At 31.0% G+C, this 17,149-nt stretch overlaps 1 protein-coding gene across 1 annotated transcript in view; it reads right to left on the bottom strand.

The window, feature by feature from the left end:
- Positions 1 to 17,149, bottom strand: part of LOC136028534 (solute carrier family 12 member 6-like) — a 236,358-nt gene that overhangs the window by 68,480 nt on the left and 150,729 nt on the right. Inside the window, 3 exon segments of the mRNA XM_065706380.1 lie at positions 2,941 to 3,060; positions 7,542 to 7,701; positions 14,477 to 14,709. Coding sequence (XP_065562452.1) covers positions 2,941 to 3,060; positions 7,542 to 7,701; positions 14,477 to 14,709 — 513 coding nt within the window.

Raw genomic sequence — 17,149 nt, 5'->3', positions numbered from 1 at the left:
TCCAAATCTTACTTTACAAAGTCAGGGTTTAGAAAATATTCCCATGAATTTGTTTCAAAATAACATTTTACTATTAAGAGTAATCGAGATAAAAGTTACTATTCCTGAATCAGCTAATAATAAAAGAAATTCATTAGCTAGATTTGATTTACTTAATAGGACACATAATTGATAAAATAAAATAGAACTAAATCATTAAAATTAATCTTTCATTTTTATTGACAGGCGATGAGAGAATTGAGGAGTTAAGGGCTAAGTTTGTTGCAGGTGGGTACAAGATGTTGTAGTTATATTTTATTTTTTCAAACCCCTTTCTGAGGTTGATGTTAATTATAATTAATATATAGATAACTTCGAAGACCACACTGCCTTTCTATGACGAAAGTAAAACAGTTCAAAATAGGGATGATACCTTTTTATTGACAGTGAATAGATATGAAATTATTTAACTGAATATTTCGAACACATATACAGTTAAATAATTTTATATCTATTCACTGTCAATAAAAAGGTATCATCCCTATTTTGAACTGTTTTACTTTCGTTATAGTTAATTTTTATCTTTTTGTGGATTTGTTTCATTATCCTTCCTTCAAATCATGCTGTGGCATTAGGAGGCGATATGTTTTTTTTAAGTTTTGTTAAAACTTAATATGAGATAAATAAATAAATAAAAATTAAAAAAGTTAAAAAATTAAAAAATTTTGAACTGTTTTACTTTCGTTATAGTTAATTTTTATCTTTTTGTGGATTTGTTTCATTATCCTTCCTTCAAATCATGCTGTGGCATTAGGAGGCGATATGTTTTTTTTAAGTTTTGTTAAAACTTAATATGAGATAAATAAATAAATAAAAATTAAAAAAGTGTTTTTCAATTTTTTGTTACTATAGGCCGTTGTTTTTTCTTTACTAAGTTTCAGCTACTGCTGCTACCGTTATTTAGAGCTCGTTGGCCAAAACATATTTATCTGTTTCTGGAACTAATATTAATATTCAGAATATTTCTTTATGTATGCACAATGTCAAGTCAAGCTGTCACTTTCTCGCTGAATCTAAGAAGAAAGGGGACTGGTTAAACTTAGCTTTTGAACTGCTTAAATTTGACAGAATTTTCAAACTTCTCTTATTATTTGAAAATAAGTCAATATCATTTTTGTGACATTTCTCTCTTCAAACTTTTTCCAAGACCTATTTCGTCGATATGAATCCGGAAAAAACCTTATTTTTCTTTACATGACAGTGTCATCGTTCTCCCAATGGCAGCTGTGCATGGGCCGTGTTCATATATGTAAGCCATATATGTAGACATCATGTACTTGCATAAACATAACTATGCATGAGCCGAATATTAATCCACAAAAGATTATGTATATTGATTTATATATCTGTCATGAGAACCAGTTTATGAAAAAATAATCATGATGAGTTTAAGGGAGCAGAGAGTTTGAAAGCAGTTTGCCTATGTCTTATATCTAATAATAATTTTTTTTCAGATTGTTGGTGTCTTCCATAACACAATTTTCTGTTGTGTTTATGAGTTATATATATTATTTTCGTTGGAAGGCAAAAGAAACCACAAAATAGTATTAACATATTAATTATAGCAAATACATTAAATCAATTGTTTCATTAATATTCATTGTACAAAATTGTATCAGTATTATTGCATAATCAATTTTCTATAATAATTTAAATTATGAATTAATGATTAAGAAAATTATAAATTAATTAAGAAAATTACAATTAATAATGCGAGATAGCAGAACCGGAATGTTCGCTCCTTTGATGCATTACAAGCTCTTAGTGGCTAGTTTTTTTCTGCCATTTTACGATAAATATACAAAAATCCTTAACTATAATCGAGTTCTGTGTCACATCCTGAGTCTCAATTTAGTTTGTAAAGATAGTTTCTAAAAAGATTAAAATTAAACATGGCACAAACATTTTGGCTATCAAACACTAAATAAATTATTTGAAGTTAATTATACGAAGTTTATACTAAATCTATGAAAAAATATTCTTAGCAATCACGTGCCTAAACAAATTTCAACGTGTATTGTGGTAAATTAAAATAAAAACTTGGTAAGTTATTTGGTAAGAATAAAAACAAATTCTTGCATATATTTTGGTAAATTAAAAAAAAAACTCGGTAAATTATTTGGTATATTTGATAAATTAAAATAAAAACTAGCAACTTATATTTTTTATTAACTTGGACTATTTGTTTTATAGATTATCATTTTGACCTCTGAACTGCTCGCAAATAACAACCAGATATCAAAATATAATCAAATTCTTCATTTGGAAGACCCATATATTTAATTATATATGCAGCTAAGAGATTTTTTCTGAAAAGAAACATCTCCTTGTTTGCTTGTTTCTGTAATCTTTCCTTGCATATTTTGTTGAAAAAAAGAAAAAAAATCAAAATCATTTCAAGGGTTAAAACACATCAAAATGAAAGATCCGATGATTTGCGATAAAGGGCCTTTACACTAACAAGACTATTACAATTACTTTAGAAAATCGCATGGACCTAGCTCAAATCGACGCAGCGACGACAATTCATGAAAATGTTAGGGCGAGAGCAAAACCATTTTTCAAAATCTAGGGGAGGGGGCAATCTTTCAATTCTGTAAAATGGTGATAATTTTGCAAGCAAAAACAGGGTATTTTTCAATGGTATTACTGAAAATGTTAGCTTTTAATTCTAGAGGTTGTAAGAAATTATCGAGCCGGTGCTCCCCCCGTCCATCCTTTCCCTATTGGTTCCAGTGAGTGACACTAAAAACCCGGTCAAAATATGCTTACATCTGACTTCTAGCAATTCTCTTAATGAATACATAATTAAGTAATAATAAGACTGGTGTGTAAGCACTTTACAATCCCAATAAATAAATAAAAAACTTTTTTTTGCTATTAACATTTGAAAATGCTTACCCAGTATATTTAATATATTTGTAAAGAACGACAGCAAGTCCAAGAGCAATAATTGCATAGAGCCAACTCGTCATAAACATCACAGCAACACAGAGAACGGATCCAAGTAGAGAACAACCCCTGAAAGAATAGAAACCAATGAATAGAAGTGATAGCTAAGCAAGGCCTTATCCAGGGTGTTAAGGGTTTTGAACCCTGATCTCCCCGTGTTGTGAGTTTTTAAAAGTCTTTTTTCTGTACCCCCACCCCACCAAAAAATCCCACATACGACCCTTTAGCTAAGCAATAACAAAACTTATAAAAAGGAGAATCTGTTATTTCAATTTTTTGGTGGAGTAAAGCCTGAAATTCGGCCCTGGAGCTGCAATTGGATACGTTCCAGAATAAGCACCTAAGTAAAAGAAAAAGTATTAAAATAAACTAATACTATTATAATATCAATTATCAATAATTAGTTAATTTGCATAAAATTTACGTTTTATTAATTAAAAATAAAAATTGATTTGTTATTATAAGTTAAAATACTATTAATATTATAATTAAAATCAAAATAAAAAATTGCATTAAAACTGAAAAAAAAAAAATAAAACTCTGATTTTATGAGTAATTATCGATAGTTTCACTTAGAGAGAAACTCACTCAGTTTCCATTTTAATACAAATGGCTTTTAGTATACTTTTTGATGGATCACAGTGATTGCCCGATCCTTTCAATTGATCTACATCTCTTCCCTTTACCATTATATCCTCCAGTTGGAGTTCTTTATGATTTTGACGCTTTGCCCAACACCCAGGGAGAAATTTCCACAGGGGAAACCTAAGCTCTTTTAGTCGAGTGACAGTTTGAATTGTTTACATGACTATGCTGAAGAAATACAATAAATCAAAGTTTCCTTTTCGAAAATAGAGGTAATAAATTTGTGTAGAGCGACAATTTGATTTAGTTCCCCAATCAGACTAGAAACAAAGCACACACATCGAAACCTTAGAGTTAGGGAGGATTCTGAAAACCTTAAAAATGACACCACAAAAATAAAAGTATCAAAAAACTGCAAAAAAAAAATGCATAGCTCCTCCCATCTCACGCACAGAAGATAATCGCTGGCAGAAGATGAAGTAATATGCAAGGACTGTTTGCTTTTCTAACCGTGATGACTTCTAACCATGTGTGTCTTTGCTTTTCATTTTCTTTTTTGACTTGCTCACATACTCGGTGTCAAATGTCTTCTAGCTACATGTGTCTTTGCTCTTCATTTTCATTTTGACTCGTTCACTTGATCGGTGTTGCATGTCTTCATGCCACGTGTGTCTTTTCTCTTTAATTCATTTTTTACACGATCTAGCTGCGTTTTCGCATATCTTCTGACCATTTATATCTTTGCTCTTCATTTTTGACATGTTTTTGGATTTTGAATACCCAGACAATTTAACAATGGCATTTGCTTTAGCTGCCCGTATTGGTCTTGTTGTAATTGATGGTCCAGGCTGTCAATTTTTGCATCTTATCAGGCTTGATAGTTCAGATGCTGGTTCCAAAAAGTCATGATTTATGGTAACTGCAACTGAAAATTTCCGTTTTTTTGGGCCTTACAACAGACATTATATAGTAAAATGCTTATATGATGTCATAAGAAATGATTATATAATATACTAACATAATATATGATGTCATTTGCAAAAACCAAAATCAAGGCTCACGAATTTTCTCAGACGCGGCAGGCTTCTATTTATAGATTCTCATTGTCCCTTGTGCTCTATTTCAGTTTTTTCAAAGATATTTGATTATTAATGCAAGTCCAATTTCTAACAATGATATCTCCTAAGCTTCAAAGTTTTGGTTTTCTTTTTTAAGGTTTTTGAATTCTTATAATCCCTTGTTTTTTAATTTTAATTTTTTCTTTTCTTTTTTCTTTTTTAGTTTTTAGTCTTTTTAGTTTTTTTCTTTTTAGTTGTTTACCTTTTTATATTTTTTATAGTTTATACTTCTTTTTTTATTTTATGTTTCTTCTTTATTTTTTAGTTTTTTTCCAGAAGGTGTCCCAGCAACACGTGTGCAAGGTGCTAATTTTTAACTGCGTAAAACTTGCGGATATACAACTGGTAATTCTTCTGATATAATCGGGTAATCCCTCGACACGTATTCTTTTTTTTTACTTTCTCTTTCAGCCGAAAGCCAGGTGTCGCGTTGCTAGTAGTATAGTAGTAATTTCTCTCTGAGCCGCAAGCCTAACCCCCCCCCCCTAAAGCAAAACGTATGCAAGGTGCTAATTTTTAACTGCGTAAAACTTGTGGATATAGATCAATCTTCGCGGTCCCATTGTCTGTGCATATAAATAGATCGTCCAGTTTACCGACTCTAGAACATACATCATATAATTGTCCATGGGAAAAACAAACAGTATTAAGATTTATACCGCATTTTCTGATAATTACCCTTGAGCTTTGTTGATGGTGATTGCAAATGCTAATCGAATTGGGAACTGCAATCTTTTAAATTGAAAAGGCAGATCCGTTAGAATCATGGGAATGCGAGGAATAAGAACAGCCTCACCCTCGGTAGGCCCTGTCAAGATTGTTGCCTCTATTATGTTTTCTATTGTTTTGTTTTTTTACGGCAAGTCGCTGCCGTTGCATAGCTTTGGTGGGTTAATATTTCGCAACAGTATTATTGGTACGCCTAGAGATCCCTGGAGATCCATGGAATTTAAGAATTCCGATGGATAGTTAACCGCTTCATTTGATTCCAGAACTGTGTCGAAAGACTTGTAAATGACTGCCTGGTCTCGAATCTCGGTCAGAATATTATTGTTAATTTCGTGGACGTTTTTGTTCTTGGCTATTAAGATTTCTCGTTTACTTAACCATTTATGATTTTCATAGTTGATTAGAATATTCGGAAATACCTTTTCAACCAAATCATTTTTCGACGTCAATAAATTAAAGAATTCAGGAGGCAGTTGTACACGTCCTGAGATTGAGTCAACTGGGAGCTTTCCGTTTCCAATTGCCAGCAATTGATCTGAAATTTTTCAGATTGGAAACTCCTAATCTTGCCTTTTCTCTTTGAGCCGCAAGCCTGGTTTTGCGTTGCTCTGGTGTTTCCTCCTGGTGTTTTCTTTTTGTTGACACTGTAGGATGATTATACACGCATTGCTTTTGCAATACAGCAACACGCCTTCTTTTTTTACTATCTCTATCAGCCGCAAGCCTGATTTCACGTTGCTCTGGTAGTTCCTCGACACACCAATTTTTTTTTACTTTCTCTTTCAGCAGCAAGTCTGGTTACGCGTTGCTCTGGTGGTTCCTCGACACACATTTTTTTTTACTTTCTTTGTCAACTGCAAGTCTGGTTTCATGTTGCTCTTTTATTTTTTTGACGTCATATTGAATATGACGTCATGTATAGATTTTTCTTCATTTTTTCCTTTTTTTTAGTTTTTATAAAAAAAATTTCAGTTTTTTATTTTTTAGTTTTCATTTTCTTCTTTATTTTTCAGACATCATACGCAAACCCTCAAACATAAAAAAAAAGTTTTGTAGTTTTGTAGCTTTTTTAGTTTTATTTAGCTTTTTTCTTTTTAGTTTTTTACCTTTTTTATTTTTTTTTTAGTTTTTTTAGTTTTTTCTTTTTTGGTTTTTTCTTTTTTAGTTTATGTTTTTTTTATTTTTTATTTTTATAGTTTTTCCTTTTTTTTAGTTTTTCTTTTTTTAGTTTTTTTCTTTTTTCTTTTTTTCTTTTTAGTTTTTTTATTTTTTTTTCAGTCTTTTAGCTCTATTAGTAATTTTAGTTTTTTTCTTTTTATTTTTTTAGTGTGTTACCCTTTTTTTAGTTTTCATTTTCTTCTTTATTTTTCAGATGTCATATGCAAACCCTCAAACATACAGAAAAACAAAATGCTTTAATTTTTTTCTATTTTAGTTTTTTAACTTTTTTATTTTTTTTTATTTTTGTTTAGATTTTTCGTTTTAGGTTTTTTCTTTTTTTAATTTTTTTTATTTTTTAGGTTTTTTCTTTTTTTTTAGTTTTTTCTTTTTAGTTTTTTTTAGTTTTTCACTTTTTTTTCTTTTTTCAGATTTCTTTTTCTTCTTTTGTTTTTCAGACGTCATATGCAAACTCTCAACACAAAAATACATACAACTTATTTTTAGATATAGATAGTGTAACAGACGGACATACAACTTAGTTTTATGCATAAAACTTAAAAGAATTAAAAACAATCTTTTATAAAAAAAAACTAAAAAAGAAAAAAAACAAAAGAAAACTAAAAAAAAGAAAAAAATAAAAAAAAAGAAAAAAGACTAAAAAACTAAAAAAAAAAGAAAACGACTAATACAGAAAAATCTAAACGTAATCGTTGCTAATTGAAATAATTGGCTTTTAGATGCACCCCAAAGTATATTAGTATATACAAATAGTATATACAAAGAAAGTATATACAAATCTTTGCACTTTTGTAAATTTTAATCTTCTTACACAGAGGGACTGACACTTCCTCATGACAACTTTCAACAGGTCAAGACTATGTTTTTTTAATTTTGTTTAGAAAGACCTTCCCAGCCTTTTGTTCAAATATATTTTTTTCGCTTTGAGTTAACTCTTACCAGTGATAGAACTTGAATCTTGGTCTCCAGTTAGGTGATCTCAAAAGTGTTTGGAGACAGCATGCCAGGTTCACAGTTCCGTAGAGCATCAGGAAGAACATGGACAACAATGGTGCCAAAATATCAACATTACCAAGCAAGACTCCGCACTCACAAATCACTGAAAAATATTTATATATACTTATTCATTAGAACTTAAACTGGTAACTCTTACGGTTAGCTACAGTTGGCTGGTAAAGAAAAGTCTCCTTTCAAACAGCAGTATAAGAAATTATTTAGGGGAACTGTTGGAGAGAATAAAATTGTCTGGGGGGATTTTTCTGGAAGGGGGGTGGGGGTATTTAATGTGAGATGAAATTTCCATGGAAGAATTTTCCATGGGAGAGGAATTTTCCATGGAGGAGGTGCAAGATTTGCCAGTATTATTTAAAAAAACAATCAGAAATTAAATTTATTAAAAACAACTTTATTCAACTGAAAGTAAGGAGTGGTATCAAACTTAAAACGAACAGAAATTATTACGTATATGAGGGAGATTTCAAAATCATCAATATGTTTTTTCCTATTCTTTAAGAACAACTCCTGAAACACAAGGACTTTTTATTTAGAACAATAAGAAGCATTTTTTTTAAATACTAACACTTTTGATTGAAAAGCAGGGTATTGAGGAGGGCGAAGGCCGCCTGAAGCAAGTTCGGCGAAGGCCGCCAAACAGAAATAATTTCTGTTCGTTGAAGTTTTGATGTTCCTCTGTACTTTCAGTGAAAAAATAGTATTTTTTTTTGTTTGATTTCACCTGAAGGCCACACTTACGGATCGAAAAAAAACATAAAAGGCTTATGAAAAGATTCGAGAAAAAACGTCCTGAAAAGAGGATATTTAACAAAAACGTAGAAAAAACAAAAAAAAGAAAAAAAGAAAAAGAGAAAAAATGGAAATGGGAAAAATTTCTTTAGTCTTGATTCTAGAAAAAATAAAAATGTTATCTTCTGCACCTTTACACAAAAACTGAAAGAATGTCAATATCTAGAAAATATTATTTCAGCATAATGTGAGTAAATTTCCATTTCGAGACCCCGTTAATTGTCGGACATTGAGATCTCCATAGCGTCTATGGAATATGGAATATATATCATATATGGGATATCATATCATATCAACCTCCTCATATATGGGATAGCTTCTGTTCGTTTTAAATTTTAACGCTGCTCCTGACTTTCAGTTAAAAAAAAGTTTTCTTTATATATTTAATACGACAGATCGGAAATATTCAAGCTGGTTAAGTAACTACACTGCTTTTAGAAAATTATATCGAGAAATTCAATTTGCCAAGGATATTGACTTTTTGTTTCATTGTGGCAAACAACTCTCCTTGTTTTTTCCATAGAATTTGATACACGAGGCAAATACTAAGACAAATGCTGCCTATAATTAGTTTTCAATTCACGTCTCGTCTCTCGACCACAATTGTCCAAATAGAGCGATGTAGAGGGAAGAAGCATCTACTCCAAAAACAAAAGTGGGTCACAATTTGTTATTTTTATAATGTTTTTCATATATTTTAGGAAGTTTGCATCTTTTATCCGTAATCAAAAGCACTTTTGAAAAAAAAACAACTTAAAAATGAGTTTGAGTAAGAGATTTGTTTATGAGGGATACAGAGGGAATACCTGAAACATGAAACATACCTATACCTGAAACATACAAATAGCTTGCAAAAGTTGGTTACAATTTATTATTAAAAAGTATTTTCTAATATAACTATCTTCTAATATTAGAAGATAGTTATATTAGAAGATAGTTACAATTTATTATTTTTGTAAATGTTTTTGGTATATTTTAGGATGTTTACAACTTTTATTCGTAATCAAAAGAACTTTTGAAAAAAAAAGTGAAAAATAAATTGAACCAAGAGTTTTATTTATGAGGGATACAGAGGAAAGAGGTATCTACACCTAAAACATATCAATAACTTGCAAAAGTGGATTACAATTTATTATTTTTGCAATGTTTTTGGTATATTTTAGGATGTTTGCAGCTTTTTTTCGTAATAGAAAGAACTTTTGTAGAAAAAAGGTATAATTAAGTTAGAGCAAAAAATTTATTTACGAGGAATACAGAGGGATGAGGTATCTACACCTGATATGTATTAATGACTTAAAAAAGCTGGTTATTAGTGGGTTTATTAGTAATAGAAAGATCTTAATAGAAAGAAAGAGTAAAAAAAAAGGTTAAAATAAGTTGGAGCAAGAGATTTATTTATTAGGGATACAAAGGAAAGAGGTATCTACACCTAGAACATATCAAGAGCTTGAAAAAAACGGTTACAATTTATTATTTCTTACAGAGTTTTGGTACATTTCAGGATGTTTGCAAGTTTCATCCGTAATAAAAAACATTTTCGTAAAAAAAGTTAAAAATAAGTTGGAGCAAGAGATTTATTTATTAGGGATACAAAGGAAAGAGGTATCTACACCTAGAACATATCAAGAGCTTGAAAAAAACGGTTACAATTTATTATTTTTTACAGAGTTTTGGTACATTTCAGGATGTTTGCAAGTTTCATCCGTAATAAAAAACATTTTCGTAAAAAAAGTTAAAAATAAGTTGGAGCAAGAGATTTATTTATTAGGGATACAAAGGAAAGAGGTATCTACACCTAGAACATATCAAGAGCTTGCAAAAAACGGTTACAATTTATTATTTTTTACAGAGTTTTGGTACATTTCAGGATATTTGCAAGTTTCATCCCTAATAAAAAACATTTTCGTAAAAAAAGCTAAAAATAAGTTGGAGCAAGAGATTTATTTAAGAGGCATACTGAGGGAAGATGTATCTAAACCTGAAAAATATCAATATTTTGCACAAGTGGGTTATAATTTATTCAATTTAGAATGTTTTTGGTATATTTTAGGATTTTTGCAACTTTTATCCGAAATAAAAGGCACTTTTGCAAAAAAAAAGTTTAAAAAGTTGGAGCAAGAGATTTATTTGTGAGGGATACACAGGGAAGAGGTATCTACACCTGAAACATTTCAATGGCTTAAAAAGTGGGTTAAAGTTTATTATTGTTAGAATGTTTTGGTATATTTTAGTATGTCTGCAACTTTTATTCGTAATAGAAAGAACTTGTGTAAAAAGAAAATTTTAAAAAAGTTTAGAGTAAGAGACTTATTTATGAGGGATACATAAGGAAGAGGTATCTACACCTGAAACATATCAATAGCCTGAGAAAGTGGTTTAAAGTTTATTATTCTAGAGCTTGTTGGTATATTTTAGGATGTTTGCAACTTTCGTAACAGAAAGAACTTTTGCAAAAAAAAGCCAAAAATAAGTTTGAGCAAGAGATTTATTTATGAGTGTTACAAAGGGAAGATGTATCTACATCTAAGATACATCAATAGCTTCCAAAAGTAGGATGAAATTTATTATTTTTGGAATTATTTTGGTATATTTTAGAATGTTTAAATCTTATCCGAAATAAAAAGCACTTTTGCAAAAAAAAATTTAAAAAAGTTGGAGCAAGAGATTTATTTGTGAGGGATACAGAGGGAAGAGGTATCTACACCTGAAACATTTCAACGGCTTAAAAAGTGGGTTAAAGCTTATCATTGTTAGAATGTTTTGGTATATTTTAGTATGTCTGCAACTTTTATTCGTAATAGAAAGAACTTGTGTAAAAAGAAAATTTTAAAAAAGTTTAGAGTAAGAGATTTATTTATGAGGGATACAGAAGGAAGAGGTATCTACACCTGAAACATATCAATAGCTTGAAAAAGTGGTTTAAAGTTTATTATTTTAGAGCTTTTTGGTATATTTTAGGATGTTTGCAACTTCTATTCGTAACAGAAAGAACTTTCGCAAAAAAACGCTAAAAATAAGTTTGAGCAAGAGATTTATTTATGAGTGTTATCAAGGGAAGATGTATCTACACCTAAGATATATCAATAGCTTCCATAAGCAGGATGAAATTTATTATTTTTAGAATTATTTTGGTATATTTTAGAATGTTTAAATCTTATCCGTAATAAAAAGCGCTTTTATAAAAAAAAGTTAAAAATGAGTTGGAGCAAGATATTTATTTATGGGGAATACAGAGGGAAGAGGTATCTACACCTGAAAAATATAAATAGCTTGCAACAGTGGATTACAATTTATTATATTTAGAATGTCTTAGGTATATTTTAGGATGTTTGCAACTTTTATTCGTAATAGAAAGAAATTTTGTAAGAAAAAAAGGTTAAACACAAGTTGAAGCAAGATATTTATTTATGAGGGATACAGAGGGAAGAGGTGTATAAACCTGAAACATATCTCTACCACGTAAACGTAGGTTACAATTTATTATTTTTAGAGTGTCTTAGGTATATTTTAGGACGTTTGCAACTATTATCCGTATAAAAAGCACTTTTGTAAAAAAAAAAAAAGTTAAAAATAAGTTGGAGTAAGAGATTATTTATCAGGGACACTGAGGAAAGAGGTATCTACACTTGAAATGCTTCAAAAAGTGGGTTAAAGTTTACAATTCTTAGAATCTTTTTGGTATATTTTAGGATGTCTGCAATTTTTATTCGTAATAGAAAGAACTTTCGTAAAAGAAAATTAAAAATAATTTGGAGTAAGAGATTTTTCTCTGAGGAAAACAGAGGGAAGAGGTATCTACACCTAAAATATTTCAATGTCTTGAAAAGGGGGTTTAAAGTTTATTATTTTATGTTTGTATATTTTAGGATGTTTGCACCTTTTATTCGTAACAGAAAGAACTTTCGTAAAAAAAAAGTTTTTCGGGAGTCGTTCTTAAGGAATTCGGAAAAAACTCAAACTTGAGTGTAAGGAGCGAGGTGTTGAGGAGGCGACAACACCCTTCACATGCGAAATATTTCTGATCGTTTTAAGTTTTAATGTTCCTCCTTACTTTAAGTAGAAATTTTTTTATTTAATTTCTGATCGTTTTTTAAATAATGCCAGGAAATCTGGCCCACCTCCACAGAGGTAAAACTCCCCCAGTCACCGTCTAGACAATTCAATCACGGTGAAAATATGCCTTGGAAAATTACCTTAATAACTCCACGCGTAAAATTGAAACGGAAAAGAAAAAGCAAGACATATAAAAAGAATTTTGTATAGAAATTTAGGTAAATTCGCCCGGTGTAAAATTTCCCCTAACAAGTATGCATACTTCTCAATAACAAATACTTTGCGTAAACAATGGGCACATTTTAAAACGATCTTATTTGACGATCTTGTTTCATTTTATAACGATAAAGATCTTTCCCCTTGGGCTCTGGGGGATCATGTTATATCCAAAGGAATAGTTGTTGGGCTTTTCATCGATAATGAACAAAATAGGTATCTCAAAATTTTGATCGGACGATTTTGGGCAAGAAAATGGCGGGGAGGTGGCCGAGTTGCCCTCCACTTTTTTTGGTCACTTAAAAAAGAGCACTAGATTTTTTAATTTTGATTTGAATGAGCCCTCTCCCAACATTTCAAGACCACCGGATAGATCTGTGATCTTTCTTTTGGCAAAAAATGGAAAATTCCACTTTTTTGCAGATCGGAGGTCAAAAGCTCTGAAATTAGTTTCTTTGAATTCTGAATCTGATGGTGTGAAGACTCTTAGACTTTTAGGGGATGTTTCCCCTCCTTTGGAAAATCAGGCAAAATTATCAGGCTCGTAGCCTTTGATGTTTAACACTAAACTTAATGAAACCTATATATTTGGAATCAGCATAATAAGTCAATTTATTTGATATATCTGTCGGTATCAAAATTCTGTTGTTGGAGTTTCGGTTACTATTGAGCCGCGTCGCTCCTCACTTACAGATCGTTACCATGAACTGTTTAATGTCTTGTTGCAAAACCAAGTTTATGCTTACATTTTCCATCAGGATACTTGTTTCAAACAACAATTGCTTATAGGCTACCAGTATTTTTTGTGCTAAATTTTACTGTCTGTAAGTGGGTGCCAATTTTTATTTTTTTAACAAGTTACTGGATCCTAAGCACTTATAATGAGGGGGATGTCCTTCTATCCTAAAATTTAGAAAGCATTGGTTTTCTTGGTATTTTTTTTTAAGTTTCCTCCAAAGTTTTTGCAGTCTTTGGCTGCAGTAATTCTAAAGGCTTTATGCAACAGTTTTCACCAAGAAAGTACCCATAACAATACCCTATTAATAGTACCCTATTAAACTAAATATGCTGAATCGATTAGTAAAATCCTCGTTTCTATATCTTGTTTGGGTCTAAAGATCATTGAATAGTCATGCTTTACTACAAAATACGTTATACCTCCTTTTCAAAAAGTAGAAATAGCTGAAAATTTGCGCTTTTCACATAACGAATGTGTTTTGAGCCTTAGACATATCTGAGAGGTTGTGATTTTTATTCCAAGATGTGTTATATCTCCTTATCTAACATGTAGATATAACTGAAAATTTGAGCTTTTAACTCAAAAGTGAGCTTGTCTTATTTTTCAGGCCAGTCAAAAATCAAAAAAGGCTTAAATTTTCCTCTTTTCACATACAAATCTATTTTGAGCCATTGATTTAATTAAAAGGCAGTGTCTTCTCCAAAATAATTTATATCTCCTTTTCCAAAATATAGAAAATAGCAGAACCTTTGGCTTTTAACACACAAAGTATGTTTTTAACTTTTCACATAAGTCAGAAGTTTTTTTTCAAAAATGAGTTATATTTTGTTTTCTAAAACGCAAAAACAGCTGAAAATTTGAGTTTCTTACATAAAAAGTAAGTTTGTCTTATACCTTACACGCTAGTTAAATACCTTAGCGCAGCTCATCAAAATAAACAAAAATTCATTTTTCAGATTTTCTTTTTCCTGAAAAGTTTATAATGTGCAAAATCCGGTGTTGTCATACTGACTTATCTTTCTACAAACAATTTTATGCAGTTTTAAAAGATACATCTACTTACGCAAAGACATAAAGAGGGCTCTTCTTGGTTCGCCATTTGAAGCTTGAACTCCAAACATTTTAAGACAAGGAACAATTTCATCTTTGGCTATGGCTTGTAAAAGTCTTGGAGCAGAAATTAAACTCTGGAGTCCAGCGCCAGTTGTTGCCAAAAATGATCCAATTAGAATCACCCATTCATTTGGCCAAGCCATATTAGCAACAACCAGTTTTCCACCTATACTTTGCCCAAACCTAGAAAAATTCACATAAACCTTTGGTAGAAAGAAAGATTAAATTAAAGAAAGTAAAAGAGAGTTGTCATATTAACAACAACCATTTTTCTACTTATACTTTGCCCAAACCTAAAACACAATAATATTATAAACCTAAAGTAGGCAGAGAGATTAAATTAAATCGAGTAGCAAGAGATTTGGTATATTAGTAACAACCAGTTTTCCAAATATACTTTGCCAGAAACTAGAAAAAAATTCATATAAACCTCAAATAGAAAGAGAGATTAAATTAAAGAAAATGAAAGAGAGTTGCTGTATTAGCAAGAACCAGTCTTCCACCTATACTTTGCCCAGACATAGAAAAATAAATCACATAAGCCTAAAGTAGAAAGACAAATTAAATGTAAGAGAGTAGAAAAAGAGTTTAGCTGTCAATAGAGTTCTCTACAATAAAGCCTTATGAAATGCGAAATTATAATTTCTGTAAAGTTAAACAGTTTTAAGTCGCTAGGTTAGATTTGTCATAATAGGTCACCAATTGTGAAAAACTTACTTTGGAGGGGTGGCAATTCCTCAAAGATCTTTAGTCTGTCTATGTGTATTGCGTTTGACGGTCACTTAAAAGTATAAATTTATTTCCTTTAATTCATGATAATGTAGGAGGTGATGATCAAAATTTACTTCAAAATCTGGGGGGGGGATTTTCAAAAAAATACCAAAAATTTGTTTAAAAAAAAAATGCAGTAAAAGAGTGTTGCACAAAACCTAATAAGGAGGGCCAAAAATCTGGAGGTGGCAAATTTGCCCTCTTTTCCAATCTCCTAATGAAAATACCAAACGTAATTTTTCAGTGGAAATACCCTTAAAAGTTTCCTTTTTTCAAAACATAGAGAAAATATAGGGGGCGATACCCCAGACCTAATTGACAACACTGGTTTTGAAAGATTGTTTGGAATAATTTTTTCTTGATATCTTGCTTCTCCATTCGATATTCTCCATTTTATAGTCATCAACGCTAGTTTTGTTGCTCCTTAAAAATGTGAAGTCACTGACAAAACTAAAAAAATAAATGTGGTTTCTACCACAACCTTCTCATATTCTGAATCCTTCCCCGATTTATTTCATTTAAGGTCGGTTTAACTTTTCTGGGATTCAGCAATGGTTGATCAAGTTGAAAATCTAAGTAGAAGTTATTCCTCTTTCTTTTTGGTGGAGGGGGGCGGTTAAAAAGACTTAAGTGCGTACCAGGGGCAGGGACAAGCCGTTCTCTCCTCCAGTCATCCAAAAAGAGTATACTGCACATATAACATTTTCTTTCTGTTTTACGCCGGTAGTCCAAAATACTCTTTGGTCAGTGTTATAGGGACAATTTCAGTGAACTGAATTGAACTAGAACACTTTTGATACAATGTAATAAGGGCACCTAAAAGATGGTGTAAGGGGATAGCTACCTGTCTCGGTTCAAATATAAATATGTATTGTATATTGTTACAATATTATAAATAAATTCAATTCTTTCCGTCTCAAACCATTTTTGCAAGTCTTCCAAAAATACCTTCTTAAAATATTAGGGAGGGAGCAACTTACTGTTTTGCTTAATCTTTTCAATGGAAGTGCCAGAAAAGTCATTTTCAGTGAAAACTATACCTACGTTGCCCGGGCAACGTGAAGTGTTGCGGCTACCTTTTCCAGCTTCGCCGACTAAAATGTTGCGAGAGCAACACTTTGATTTTGTTTCTTCGCTATTGATCAGTAATAACATGATCAAAGGCTATTCCTCAGTTTTGAAAAAACAACAACAAAATAGTATCGAAAGAAGGGACTAAATTGACTTTGCAGCCAATTGAACTTTATCCTTTTTAATCGTAGACATCGTGACGGACGAAAACTCGGAACAACATCTTATATAATATAGTTGGTATTATAAAGCTATCCCCAACTTTTCAGGATCAAAATACCATAGATGGCATCCTATTAATTATTACGAAACTATCTCATTGTTTTACATTCTCGTTTGTGCTTGTTTCTTCACTATAGGTTAAATGATGAAGTTGTCAGCCTATCGAAGTTTTCAAAATGGTATGTTCAAACAAGAACGCAATCAGTTATCACATGACCAAAGGCTATTCTTCAGAGTTAAAAAAAAAACAACAACTACAAAATAATATCGAAAGAAGAGACTAAATTGACTTTACAGCCAGTTGAACTTTATCCTTTTCAATCGTAAACATCGTGATGGATGAAAACTTGGAACAATATCTTATATAATCTAGTTGGTATTATAAAGCTATCCGTAACTTTTCTGGATTAAAATACCATAGGTGACACTAATTATTACGAATCTAACTCATTGTTTTACGTTATCGTTTGTATCCGTTGCGTAAATACTTGTTTCTGTCAGATTTAAAGAGATCGAATACAATGTGACCAATTTGCACAAATTTCTAGCCCAAATTGAA

The sequence above is a fragment of the Artemia franciscana genome, chromosome 6, assembly GCF_032884065.1.
Source record: "Artemia franciscana chromosome 6, ASM3288406v1, whole genome shotgun sequence".
Taxonomy (NCBI): domain Eukaryota; kingdom Metazoa; phylum Arthropoda; class Branchiopoda; order Anostraca; family Artemiidae; genus Artemia; species Artemia franciscana.
The sequence above is the reverse complement of the archived record's forward strand: the minus strand, read 5'-3'. Positions and strand labels throughout refer to the sequence as shown.